At 40.2% G+C, this 14,883-nt stretch overlaps 1 protein-coding gene across 3 annotated transcripts in view; it reads right to left on the minus strand.

Annotated features, from left to right (window-relative positions):
• LCORL (ligand dependent nuclear receptor corepressor like) overlaps window positions 1-14,883 on the minus strand; it is a 104,132-nt gene that overhangs the window by 24,778 nt on the left and 64,471 nt on the right. For 2 of the 3 annotated variants that reach the window (XM_060246205.1, XM_060246206.1), the window contains exon 7: window positions 5,912-10,692. The exons of the other annotated variant lie outside the window; for it this stretch is intronic. In XM_060246205.1, the coding sequence (XP_060102188.1) occupies window positions 5,912-10,692 (4,781 nt within the window). The remainder of the gene's footprint in view (window positions 1-5,911; window positions 10,693-14,883) is intronic. 3 annotated transcript variants of the gene reach the window in all.

The raw sequence follows: 14,883 nt of genomic DNA on the forward strand, positions 1-14,883 counted from the left end.
TCGGGTGACGGTAGAACTAGAGTTGCCCAAGATGTTTAGTAAAGTTCACCCTGTCTTTCATTGCAGTCTGCTACGAAGAGATCTGGGTGGGTCTTCTTGGCACCCTCGACCGCCAGCTCCACAACCTATCCAGATTGGGAATCAGAGTCATCATGAAGTGCAGAAAATATTAGATTCAAAAAGGGAACGTGGGGTTTTATATTATTTGATTAAATGGAAGCATTTCCCAGAGAGCGAAAATGAATGGGTGGCAGAAAAGGATGTTTTAGCTCCTGATTTGGTAAATAGATTTCACAAAACGTTTCCTCAAAAGCCCCAAGGTTGATTTTAGGGGGGCAGTATGTCAAGCATGGTGAAATTCCATTGTTAATTCATTGCTTTATGGTCCTGCCTAACCTGGTCTGTGAAGTATCATGGAGGACCTAACCTTGTTAGTTTGTTATTCTTTCCCTTCCCCTTTCATTGCTTTATGGCTTATAATTAAAAGTAGTGAGAATTGAAACTAAGTAGTCAGCACCTTCCCATACAATCCAGTAAGGGAGTGAGAGACATCTGGAAAAGCAAGGACACAGTCCTGATAACGGTATGGGAAAGTAGACAGTTATGATTGTTTATGGGTGAATGCTACCCCGCAACCCCATCCCTTGGAATCCTTTTGAAGTAGTCCTTAAAAGTATTGTATCAATGTATTGTTGGCATTACTCTCAAGAACCTGTTACCCAAAGTATCGGTCTATCAATAAACGCAGTCTTTGTATCAACTTCGACTCGTCATTGAACCCACATGCTGGACACTACTGGTCAGCCAATGGAGAAAACAGAAATATATAAAAATATCAAAAATATTGTGCAAGACACACACTCTTGAATAGTTTATACAAAATTAAGTATATTGTATTGTGTCATATAATGAACAGCCTACAAAAGTAGGCATACATTCATACAATCAGAAATTAATTAGCGGCTTGATTAAGATACTGAAATGGGCGTTTGAGCGAGAACTTGGCTGGAATTTTCAGTTGGCTTATGAGGAAGCTGCAGGAGCAGCGGAACGCAATCAAAGCCGGAGTTTGCGTGAAGGCAAGAATTTTTCCTTCAGAAGCCAACAAGCAACGGAGGGACTCCTGTGGAACTTTATTATTGAGTCTTAGTACTCTATTTGGAAAATTAAGAGACTGTGAGGGGTCCTCCCTGAAACACTGTATTTGAGACTCTTGTTTGGCTTTAATTTCTGATTGTATGAATGTATGCCTACTTTTGTAGGCTGTTCATTATATGACACAATACAATATACTTAATTTTGTATAAACTATTCAAGAGTGTGTGTCTTGCACAATGAAGATGAAGAAGAAGATATTGGATTTATATCCCGCCCTCCACTCCAAAGAGTCTCAGAGCGGCTCACAATCTCCTTTACCTTCCTCCCCCACAACAGACACCCTGTGAGGTGGGTGGGGCTGGAGAGGGCTCTCACAGCAGCTGCCCTTTCAAGGACAACTTCTGCCAGAGCTATGGCTGACCCAAGGCCATGCTAGCAGGTGCAAGTGGAGGAGTGGGGAATCAAACCCGGTTCTCCCAGATAAGAGTCCGCACACTTAACCACTACACCAAACTGGCTCAATATTTTTGATATTTTTGTATTCCATATATTGTGCTGCCATTGTTCTTTTGTTTTGTAATGGAGAAAACAGAGGCTTTGCTCTGTAGTTCCTGCGCAATTGAGCAAGCCTGGCAAAGCAAGCTGCAATGCTGAAGGAAGCAACAAAGAGAGAAAGAAGCAGATGACAGTGAGCTACTCAGGGGCTTGATAGGAGCCCTCTGGGGGCCTGATCTGACCCTCAGACCACACATTTGACACTCCTGCCTTAAACATTCTCTGGTAAGCTCTACTAGAGCTGCAGTTGCTGAAAAGGTGCTCTGGAGGACCTTAAGCAGCACAGTACAACATGCTTTGTCTGCTAAAGGCATTTTCACCTCTTCCGTGGAAGCTCAGATAGCTGGGCTGGGAAAGACCTAGAAGCACTGCCGTCAGTCACAGCAGTTGTTACCTGGTGAGATGGAACCCATGACCAGATTCAGAGTTAGGCAGTGTTAGCTTTTCAGAACACTTTTTTTGGACTTGAATTCTGCTGACACGCCATAAAGGCGGCTTCCAGGCAGCGCAGCACCCACCCCATTTTGCAATTAGTTCTCCTCCTCCATATACTACTAGGATAGATATAATGAGGGTCACACAGGTGAAAACCAGGCAAAAGTTAAACTGTTTTTGTTACCTCGAAAATCTGCAGAAAACAACTAGAACTTTTTCTGGAATATGGAGGCAAACCAGGTTTAGGATTCTTCTTCCAGAGAACGTAAATTGGCAGATGCCAAATCCATTCTGGGCATCACATTTTGCTTCAGAAAAAGGCTGCTCTCAGAGCAAAGTTTTACCCACCCTCCCTAAGTGACTGGAAGCATCATCCATTCACACGCACAGGGACTGAGTCGTGCCCTGGAGTATCCATTCAATTGTATCAAACTCTTTACATCTTACCTGATTCTACTCATTTTAATCTTTTCTACATAACCCCCACCCCTAAAAAGGGTATTAAGATTCCCTATTAAGGTTTTTTCTTTCTCAATTACCTCCAGATTAAGAAAAAAAAAACCCAGAGGGAAATCTTAAAAACAGAGATAATATTTTCAGAAATGAGTGGGGGAGTGGTCAAAAATATTATTCTGATCCGAATTACAAAGCAACAGTGAATTTAAAGGGCACCCGTTCTTGTATCTTTTAATATCTTACAACAATTACAAAAAAACCCATTGCCAATAAATGTGTGGCTTTTTATTCTGATTTTATTTCATATAGCAGCAGACACGTATAGTCCCAGTACTCTTCTATGTTCAGTCGGTGGTACTACTGCCCTTTAGATGGCAGGGTAGGCACCCCTCCTCAAAGCATTTGATGAAAATTTGAGGGGGGGGGGGACTTCAGAAGAGCAATCTATTCTGTGGGGGCTCTCAACTCTGCCTGTTCCCACAGCTCTTTTCTGTCCCAAGCAGCTAACACTCCTCATTCCCCAACTGTCTTTAAGCCCAACACATGCTCAAACTTTGACAAGAGGAATCTTGTGAAAATCTGGCATGTTCTTTTCGACATGTGTTTTGAGTGCTGGGGGAGCAAGCAGAAAGCGGATTGTCCGCTCCCTTCAAGGAGTCACTCGGGCTACCTCATAACTGAATCTAACTACACAGGTACAATTGAGGCGACTGGCATTTGGGATGGCAAAAATAAAGTTGATCTGAAATGTTACCTGTCTTGATTTTAGAGCTGTCCAATGAGGTTCCTTTGAATGCCCGAGTATGGAAAGATGAAAGACACGGAATGAACGGAAAAAAGAACACAAACAGAAGTCTAAAGGGAAGCAATGGAAGACTGAAAAAGTTATCAGGGTTTGAGTTTTCTGAAAGAGTAACCATGTAATAAACAGCAGCAGTTGTTGCCAATGTTTGCGTATCTGTGCTTCTGTTCAAATAAAATATATGCTACGAACAGCCTTCAGTTACCAGATCACAGCTTGAAACTCTTGCTCTTCCCTTGCAGTGTTCTGAGGAAGCGAGAGAGGAAGCAGCCACTGCCTCCTCCCTCCTCTGGTCCCTTTGGTGTCTCCCCCCCACCCACCCCCCGCAGCTCCTCTTGAGCACTAAAATCCCAGTTGCTGATGCAGGGGTAGAAAGAGAGGGAGCCACAGGATCAAAGGAGGAAGGAAGCCCCGAGAGAGCTCTTTCTGCATGCATGACAGAAAACAGGGATGCCATTCGGTGAGACTGAAAAAGACAGACCTTTCAGGACACTGAGCGCAGATGAGAAGTTCTCGAAGAATACATTCAAGACAGTCAAGCAGGAAAACCGAATTATGCCTTACCTCCTCCGCTCCCTTTATTTAGAGAGCACTTTTATTCTTGGAAGGCAAATAAACGTTAAGGGGATCAGTTTCATGCTGCTTATCTGCTTTGTTCCATTCACAGAACACAGCAAACCAAAAAGTTGAACAACAGTTCTGAATTATTTAACTCCAACTGCCTTGTTAAGCCTCAGGGCGAAAATGGGATATAAAATTTGGAAGGAAACTCCCCCCCCCACCTCATTTAGTTTACTATCTAGAGACAGCACACAATTCACACACACATACAAAGTTCTCACCCAATTTAACACATACACAGACATGCAGCATTTTACATGTAATTTTCCTCCAAACAAGCTATGCTGTTCCGAGTACATAGTTGACTTTCTTTCCCGTCTGCAAAGATTTAAATTGCAACTTCCTGAGATGCTTTCTGTTTACCTAAAATGCCTCTACCAAGTTCCGTGGTGCAGAGTGGTAAGCTGCAGTCCAAGCTCTGCTCACAATCTGAGTTTGATCCCGGTTCAGGTAGCCGGCTCAAGGCTGACTCAGCCTTCTATCCTTCCGAGGTTGGTCAAATGAGTGCCCAGCTTGCTGTGGGTAAAATGTAGATGACTGGGGAGGGCAAACCACCTCGTAAGTCTGCCAAGGAAATGTCATGATGTGACATCACCCCATGGATTGGTAACGACTCGGTGCTTGCACAGGGGCCTACCTTTATCTTTTTTTTTAAACCAACATACCTCTAAGTGTTACCTATCCTTACAATCTAATTATATATTTATGAGGAAAATATTTTAAGTCTGTGCTACAAATTAGTATCTTCTAGGTGAGTGGTTGTGGTTACGTGTAGTTCCAGATCCCAAAAATATGAAGTATGCATATCCCAAAGATATGCAGAGATGCTTTCCTCTGTTAGAAGTAGCCTTCCTCTGACACAACAGGCTCCAGCATGCTGCTTCCTATATATGTGACATAGAAAAGGCTGCTCTCAAGAATGCTCCTCTGCTCACAAGATGGCGCTGTGTTCTTAGTTCTTAGCACTGTCAGGAGTGGGAGGGGTCGGGGGTCCACTCACACCCCAGCAAGTGAACCGTGTTCCGCAAGCCACCTCTGGCAGGTTCCTGAAAAGGCAGCATCAGCGTTCTTTAAATTAATAAAAATAATGCTGTGAAAATCAGCAACCCCCAGGCCATAGACCGGTACTGTTCCATGGCCTGTTAGCAACCGGGCCGCGAAGTGAGGCAGAGACCTTCACCTACTCCTAATTTAAAAACCCCCATGGGGGGCAGGGATGGGGTGTGGGCGTGGGGGAAGCCTGGGGCAGCAAAAACCCCAGCACCCCCCACCAGTCTGGGGAAAAATTGTCTTCCACAAAACCGGTCCCTGGTGCCCAAAAGGCTGGGGGCCACTGGTTTAGACTGTTCTAGTTCAGTGATGCATAAGCTCTACCTACAGTTGTTGAAGTGGGGTATCCAGGCACAAGGACAGCATCCATTTACACATACAGTTCCCAGTCTGGCAGCAGAACTGCACCTGGCATCCAGGAACATGCAGCAGGCAAAGTATGCTCTTTAATATCCTCCGATATCAAATGGAATTGGGACAAGTTAACTTCCTTAAGGCTGTGCTCCACATGTCTAAATATAGGAGCGTGTTTGGTCCAAAGCACCACCAATGGGGTAGCAAGCAGGACTTCCCTGCCTCCACACTCTTCCTGCATCCAACTTTGCCCCCCAATCCTGCTTTCAGAAGTCAAGAAACCTTCAGGAATAGTGGGGGAGGGGGAAAGGGGGGGTAGGAAACACAGAAAAAAGGGTATACTGGCAAAAAATAGCCTTCCCGTCATTCACCAGCTGAAGTGCCCTCCAGCCAGCGTATCACATATTTTGATCAAGCGCATTATTCAGGCTGCACTTTTACCATTATATGCTGCGTTCTGGGACAGGATATTGAACATTCATAGCAATGCAAAGTTAATAAGGTTTTGTCGGGGGTGGGAAGATGAGATTAAAAACTTACCTAGTTGGTATTTTGTGTAACAACTTGACACTTGGCCAGAGCTGCATAATCGCCTCTTGTTCCTTTTTCTTATGTCCATACTGGTGGGCTTGCCTTGTATTCTCCTTTTCTTGTTCATTTTTTTAGGGATCTCAGTAGGGCCATCATCAAAAGTGACACGTTTGCTTGATTTCCTGCGACCTTGTTCAGTGTGTAGCCCTTTATCCAAGTTGGAATGTTTAACTCCTTTAGATGCCTCTAGATTATTTTCACACCCGTCGGACATATTTTCTCGAGAAGAATGGGACTTTAAAGTACAATGCCCCTTTCCCTGGAAGTAGCTAAGGCTGGTACTACGATCAAGAGATTCTGCGGGATTTTTATGAAATGAACGTTGGTCTTTGCTGGAATTGATTTTCTTCAGAAATATTCTGCAGTCCTTAAGGGTTTTGCCATTCCACGCTCCTTCACCAAATTCTCCAGGGATCTGTGCTTTTGCAATATTTTGCTGGTTATAGTGTGTCAACTGTGCGCTCGGTTTACAATTATTTATCAGGTCAGATTGTGCGCTGAGGTCAGACAGTTGTGTCTTCTCTTGAAAACATGTTTCTCTTATTTTGGTTTCAGTAGATGGCACGATTCTGTGGGATCCTACTAGAGCTGCAGGTGATTGGTTTTCTACTGTACCATTCCCCAGGCACATGCCCATTTCGTCATTAATTTTCCTACTTCCATTAGCAAAACAGGGGCTTTGGCAGAAGAATCGCAGGTTTCTTTTTTTACATTTCCAGTTACTCATTCCATGATTATACAATTGTCTCACTTGCTTCCACTGATCGTGCTGCAGGTTCTCAAGTTCTGTTCTTAATTTAGCTAATGAAAAATTATGCTTCCTGTTTAAGACTTGAGACCTGACCGTTTTATGTAAATTTTGCAATTTCCCTGCTGATTTTGAAGGTGTAGATAGTGCAAACTTTTTAAAGTGCTTTCTGAAAGGATTAGAATTACAATCAGATTGTCTTGTTCCCATTTTAAATTGTCTTGTGCTAATTACTTCAAAAGGGTTGCGAGCGTTTGCCTTTCTCACTAATGAAAGTGACTGTGTTTCCGTTGTTTGCATAAACCACGTGCACAGCTCTTCTAGATTACATTTTTTCTGGAAAAGCATTTTTATAGGTGAGTTTTCAAACTGTAAAATGCAAGAGTCCAAGGAGTTTGATACTTCAATGCTACAGTCTTGCTCAATATGACACCCTTCTTTGTACAGGCGTTCTTCAAAACCTTCTCCGTTTACGTGCAACCAAGTGTTTGTTATATGTTCGTATCGACTATTCAGTTCTTTTAACAGAGTATCATTAGAAACTGATGGATCCCACCATCTAAGGGAAGAACTGGATGAAACAATGGGATCTGATGAAGTTTCGTTTAAGGGCCTCGATGTATTATTCTCAGAACCTTTGCTTGCTTTTCTCGGATTCTCATTTTCTGAGGTATCTTTGGGTGGCACACTCACATTTAAGTCACATTTTAATTTTTGATCTTTAGCATTTTTCAAACAGAACTTATATGATTTATGTACAAAGGCACTCTTACAAGATAATGAGCTAGAAGATGCTAACGAATGTAAAAAAGGCATTGACGGTCTTCTCTCTCTAAGGGATTGCCTCAAAGGAATTTCAGGCTTTTTGGAGGCTATTGCAATTTCATTGTGCAAACAATCTTCATTTGTATCATTTTGAAAATTATCTCCATGATCTGTCATATTGCACTGCTTGTGATCCTCCATAGATGATACACTTTTTTCTTGCTCTAAAGGAGGCAGGCAGCTGCTAATGCTCACTTTTCTTTCCTGAGATGAAATCTGATTAACAGTCACTGATATGCCAGATATTTTTACTTTTGCTGGCCTACCAGGTTTCCTAATCACATTTAAAGGCTTCTGGTTTGGTCTTACAATATTGCTGCAATGGGATGGTAGCACTTGGCTGCTCTCTAGAGGTCTGACGTATTCATAACCAGCTGCACAGGTCTTGTTTTCAGGAACAGAATTTTGCATAGCTTTGTTTTTGGGCAAACCATTTCTGTTTGGCAAGTTCTGCTTTACTACAGCAGACTCATCAGCAGAATCACAATCACCAGGAGGGCCTGGTACCACACTGACCACACTACCTTCAGAAACACATCTCTTAATCCTTCGTGATCTTCCAAAGACAACTGTTACAGTAATATTTTTGTTAATATTCTCCTCCTCCAGTGGTTCTGCATTAGATTTGGCACATTTCCCAGAACTAATGGAATCACTTGGATTGCTGGAATTTTCAGCCACATCTGTCTTTGGCTTTGGAGGTCGCCCAATTGGTCGTTTAACTTGTTTCACAACTTGAGGACCTATTTTCTTGGGTCGGCCAGGTCTTCTTTTCAGGCAGGATTCGCTGTTGCTTTGTTCAACAGTCTCTTCACTGGGCTTATGTTCATTAACATTTATTTTACTAGCAATTATTGCAGGTAAAGCAGAATTCACTTCATTTTTGTGACTATTTTCACTGCAACCATAGGCACATTCTTCAGCGGAAATGTTTTTCGTATCTTGTATTTCTGATGGTTTTTCTGAAACTATACTTTTTTCTCTCTGAACAGAATAAAGATCAATGTTTAATTTAGCAGAATCGTGAACAGATGTTAGAGTGTATTTGACTCCTTCACTACTGTTAATCTCTGAAAGGAACATAAGTTTTATAGGACTAGTGTATTTGAGAACCGATGAACTATCTCCAGCATTAGAACTTGTTTGCAGGTCCTCATTATTGGAAGTCAATACAGCTGAATCAAAGGATGACGATTTCTGAATATTTTTACATCCTTCACCAATTATTTCTTTTTCTTCAATGGACACACAGCCCTTGCTATCATTGCTACATGGCAAATGAGCCTGTGATAGTACATACTGACTCTTGTTTCCAATTTCATTCATGCTAATAAGAAAGCCAGTTTTAGGACTGCTGGCATCACATTTGTGAATATCTTTCAGTGCGCTGGATATTTTATAGCCATTGAACAATGGATTTTTAGTCTTTTGAGCCATATGTATTGTATCTTCCAAACGTTCCACCACCACGTGCAGATTTGTGTTCCGTACAATCTTATTTATATCTTCACTGCTATATGCTGTTGCCTGAAAATCTTTAAACATTTTCTCTTTTTCTACACAATTGGGAGGTTTTTTTGCCTTTGAGGGCTTGGAAAATAAAAAATTGTTTGTCACAAACACAGAACACCACATGGGGGGAATCATGCTGTTATGCTTGGTCCCATCCAATATACCGTTATCCTTTCCCTTTACAGAGACCTGATCTGTATGTACTTCAGCTCCACAATCTCCATGCATTTTAACCAAGTTAGTATGGGATTTTGTAGAGTTATTTTCTGAAAGTGCCACAGAACCAGAACTGGTTTCTAGATCGTTATGAGGTAGCTCGAGTGACTCTTGCTGACAAACTGCTAAAGACTTAGATTTAACAGGCGAAAATAGCTTGTCTTTATTGTCGTGATTTTGTAAAGCAGCATCTTTTAACACACTATGATTGTCAGTTGTGCTTGGCGATATTTTTTTGTCGTTTCTTGTAGGCTTTTTCATATTTCTCTCTGAACCCGCCTTTTTCCTTATAACAGTTTCCTCAAGACTGGCAAGTTCCCTCTTAATCTGTAAAGATTGCCGTCTAAACAATGATGAGTCAGGGGAATTATGCCTGGCCAACAAGGTTTCTTGCCGTTTGCGAAATCTGGTTTGGATAACTTTATTTTCCACTTCTGTGTCATGTTGGCTCAAGAGCTCCATAAGATTGTAGTCATTGGCTTTAGCGTTGCGTAAGAGAGATGCTATAAACTTCTGCAATTTAGTGTCAGTTTCAGTTTTCCCATCATCCTTCAATAATTTTGCAGGGTTTGCCGTATCAGTCGTTTCTATCATTTTTAATTTCTCATTAATTCGATCCATTAAGTCTTGAAACGCAACTGCATGTTCAACTTTTTCAAGCTTATCCGAATTTACAAGACGATTTTCTGGATTCACACGCAGGAAAGTTTCCTCCGAGTTATCAGACACTTCAGCAATGCATATCTTATCTTTCTGGTCACAGACGGAGCAAAGTCTTTCAGCTGGCAACAGGGATGGAGGCTGGTTAGCATTTATTTCAATTTGGTTATCTAAAGCTAAAGAACCTGCAACTGATTCTTCCAAAGAATCATATTCATCTGCCTCTGCAGGGGATAAGGGGGGTGGTGAAGGGCTGCGGCCACTTCTGGCTTTGGTTGTCTTTTGCCTGGCTGAAGAAAGATGTGTACAAAGTGCTGTTCTTGCAGGGTAGATGCTACATTGCTGTGATGGTTTGGGGTAGCACCTGTGATTGTAAGGCATAGCAATCTCTTTATTCAACGTGGAGTTAAAATATCCCGCAGCCACAGATGGGCATAAAAAACGATCCGAGTCATTCACGCCGGCAGACAGAGGTGGTAAAAAAGCATTTGGTCTTTGATTCTGTAAACACCTTTTCATGAACATCCAGCCATTGCAGCTGCAAACGGGATCGTGTGCATCGTCTTCAGATGTTTCAAAGTGCATAGAATATGGCAGCTGGCAATGGCAAAATGAATAGATGTTCTGTTCTTGGCTTAAAAATTGCAACATAGCTAGAATTTGATGGCCATGATACAGACACAACGACTCCAAAACTTTGTTTAGTGCAGACTTTCCTCGCTCCAATTTAGTTGCCTCGTCTGATTTTGCACCAGCTGCTGTGCTTGAACTGAAAACAGAAGCAGATCAAAACAAAAAGTAAATTACAGTAAGGTTCAAAGACTAATTATCATATGGTAGCAAAACTATTTGGAAGTTGGATTAGAGAAATGTTACACTCCCACAGAGAGTTAGCTATGTAGTAAGTAGAAAACGTGTCCAAATGAACTACTTATGTAGTATGCTAGGTGATACAATAGCTGAGAAAAATTTAACCATACTAAGAAAAAAGATCAGCAAGAGTTTTTCTCAGCTAAAATATGAACTTAGCTGCACCTTCTGTTCCATAGTCTAACTATACAAATAAGTGGAGGAATATTCATTGTAATCATCAGACACACCATGGCTACGATCATGAGTATGTTTTCACCATATGATGATTACACTGAACTCAATGGGAACTGTGGCTGCTTTGTACATGGTAAATTTTCTACAATATCCTTTCTTCACAGTACATTCCATATCCCGTAAATGCATTTTTATGTGTGATTAAATGCAGATATAATAAATGGTTGTTTTTTGACTAAATTTATGTGCGGCAAAAGACACATTTGCATTCATCACATAAAGGGTACACACGGTTTTCTATTCTTTATTGGTGAATGATCACTTGTGAAGTAGATGTTACTTCCAGGGAAATCTATTTAGGAACAGGTGATCAAGTATTCTTATTAAGTATTTTCAAGCTTACACAGGAAGTTACAGGAGGATCAGAAAAGCAACCCCCCCCCTCCTTTTGTCTTGCATTTGGTCTATAATAAGACCATAATATTCTCACTACATGAGCTCATAATGGGCTCCGTTATGCCCGTTCCTTTTCTAATCAATGCTACAAAACATAGCATGTTGGGCTTGCCAATATTAATTTTTAAAGCTTGTTTTAAAGGATGCTAAGAATTGTAGGGATTATTTACTTTAATCTATGACGGACAGCCGTGTTACTCTGCAGCAGTAGAAAAGAGCGAGAGTCCAGTAGCGCCTTAAAGACTAACAACATTTGTGGCTGCAGGGGGATGAACTTTCCTGAGTCACTGCTCACTTGTAGTCTTTAAGTTGCTACTGGACTCTCGCTCTTTTCTATTACTTTAAATTAGTAATTCCTTACAGAAACCTTTACTAAAGATTAGCATCTCTTTTAAAAATGTGTACAATGGAAGCCAATTTTTGTTCACTTAAACGCACATCTAAAGTTGTTTTCCCCTTCTAATAACACAAGCAATCCCCCACATGTATTCCCTTTCCTGGACAGAACACTGTGGATGTCCACAATGAGTAGTTTTGATCAGAGCAATTTTAGGCAGTTTGGGTGCCATCTTGAAGACAGTCAATGGACCGAAAACGGTGTGCGGATACAATATTTATATTTTAGATATACAGGTAAAGCAAGCCAAAAGCATATTGGGAAACCAGTGTAGTTTCTTTACATGTTGGGTTAAATCTACAGGTATTTAAATAAAAGTCCCACTACTCTAAATAAAAGGTCAGCTAAAACAGCCCCCAAATTACTGTCTAACGATGTAATATTAACACTGTTACTACTTACCTAAGCGTTAATTCAAAATAAAAGATTTTTAAAAGCTTGTATAGTAGAAAATGGAGATTTTTAGAACAAAATTGCTTAGTTGAAACTTCAATTACCAATCTTGATCCACTTTTTAAAAAAATTACCAATTTTAACAAATGATATTAATATAGTTCTGTTTCAGAAAAGCATGTAGATGTTCAAACATATCACCAAACTCTGAACATGGCACTAACTGATCATCCTATCAGTTTCCTATAAACGTTCCAGATCCAGAATTGTGGGATGCAGGGCAAAAAGTATTCCAAACCACACGTGTTAAACAATATAATTGCGTCACAAAACATTTTTTGCTCTGCTTGATGACCATTTTAAACAGAATAGTCTTCCTCTTGCCTAAAAATATTTAGCTGTTCTCTAGCTCTGCACTTTCCCAGTCAAAATTAATAGATTGTATGAGAAATATATGTTTCAAAACTACAAGAAATGTTAGTGTCCCTACCATAACTATATAGCAGATTCTCATGTGGCTCTGAATAAGGCAACCAAAAGTCCAAGTCAGAAGAGCCTCTGGCTCGATGTTACAGCACACGTTTTGCATCCAGAAAGTTCGAGGTTCAGTCTACAGGTAAAGGATCTTTAAAAAACAGGCAGGGAAAAGTATCTCAGCCAGTCCTAACAGACAATACTGTGCTAAGCAGACCAACAGTCTGATTCCAGATAATGAAGCTTAGTTAATTGGTAACTAAAGGGAAATGACCACAATGCCAGTGGTATATAATAGTGCAAGAAGGTCAGATGGTACAAATGTTTTTGATTTAGTATAAATAAGTCCCATGTAGAAAACTTAATCTAAATAAATCTGGCTGCTACTGCTTCACAAAACTAAGTAGTTTTCAGTGAGCATCTGTAATAAAGACCAAGACACGTCTAATATGATTTGGTAATAGACAAAGGTTCAAGAAATGTAGAGAGGCTCCATGCTGAGAGGGTGGAACTGAGATTGGAAATAAGGTGCAGTAGGGAAATCACAGTAGTTCCAACTCCAATTTAATTTCACATTTCTCATTCAGAGTATTTGTGTGAGAGAATCAGCAGCTAGGAAATTCATCACATTTAAGCCTCTGTTTCTCTCCAAAACACACCACCCTTCCATGTATAATTGATTTCCCCTCCCCACAGTGAGGTTCCAAAGCTGGAAGTAAACCTCTATGAGGGAAGAACGATCTAGGGAAGGAACAGAATTTACATGGCAGAATCAGTAAGGGTGCAAAAGTACTCCCCCTATTATTTTTAACTTGGCAAACGATGTTACATAGCACTCATTTGTTAAGAGAGCATCCCATTCTGCCCTTAAGAAACACATTCTCACAATGATTACTTCACCATAGGAAAGGTTTCTTTAGCCTGTATGTACTTCTGATGCTAGCTAACTACAGCCATTACACAATATGAGTGAATTTCACCTGCACAGGCAATTAATTTGTACAAATTCCTTCCTTTCTGCAAACATAAATATAAATAAATAAACAAATAATCTCTGCTAGTAAACTGAGAAAACAGCTTTTCATGAATAAACACAGCATTTTAGACGTCTGAGTCAAATATATAATTCACTCTAATTGTGCCTGGGGAGGTGTACACATTTAATTTTACAAGGACATCTAAGGTGACAGAGGGATGAACTTTAAATGGATTTGAAAAGACAGTCCTGGTAAATAATAACAGAATCAGAACATGGTTCATATTGGGGAGATTGATAATGCATATTATGAAAGTTTTCTTCCAAAACTTTCTATACTCCTCTATAAATGCAATCTGTAATGCTGCGCAATGGCCAGGCATGTTAGACTGCATATTAACTTGCACTCTGATACCAAAGGGAAATTTTGCAAACATTTTACAGATCCACTTGTGGCAGAGAAAGGAAACTGACTACTTATTAGGTTGGAAGGGCTCCCTTTTAACCATCATAAGGCCTGTAAAGATGATCATGGGACAGGAGCTCTAATGAGAACCGGGTAAAATTGGATCTAACCCAGTACCTTTAGATGGGCAGAGTATGTGAACAGGTTCACAGAAATACATGTATGCATTAATTACATGTGGAAATTAATATAAAGGTGAATTACAACAAGAAAAAATATTTTTGCTCATTGTATTTCTTACATCCCCAAGACATAAGCATATTGCACTGGGAAGCTCTCCTGAAGAAACCTCACTGAAATGAATGCAAACTGTGCCTGAGACTGAGAAATAGCTTACTTTGTATCAAATAGTTGTGCTTTATTGTTAAGTGTATAAAAATGATCTCTTTCACTACCGCACTGTTACACAAAAGCATTTATGCCCAAGGAGTAAATCAAATCAGCCAGCATACTGTATTTTTTTTTACTGGATGAGCAAATCAATCACACATCAGTACTGTAAATTTATGTGCAAAAGCATTGAAGTGCTTTACTAAAAATTACAACATATAAACACATTAACAAATTCATACGATCCGATTTAGAAATATAACAACACAAAGAGGAAACAGAATTACAGTACATTTACAACACAAGACAAATACATGGAATTCATTAGAAAATATTGTAATAAATAATTCATGAATTATAGTGCAATTGATTTATGCATAAATAGAACTAATTGCCTAGAAATCAGTTATTAACAAAATCT

This window comes from Heteronotia binoei, chromosome 9 (genome assembly GCF_032191835.1).
Source record: "Heteronotia binoei isolate CCM8104 ecotype False Entrance Well chromosome 9, APGP_CSIRO_Hbin_v1, whole genome shotgun sequence".
NCBI lineage: Eukaryota > Metazoa > Chordata > Lepidosauria > Squamata > Gekkonidae > Heteronotia > Heteronotia binoei.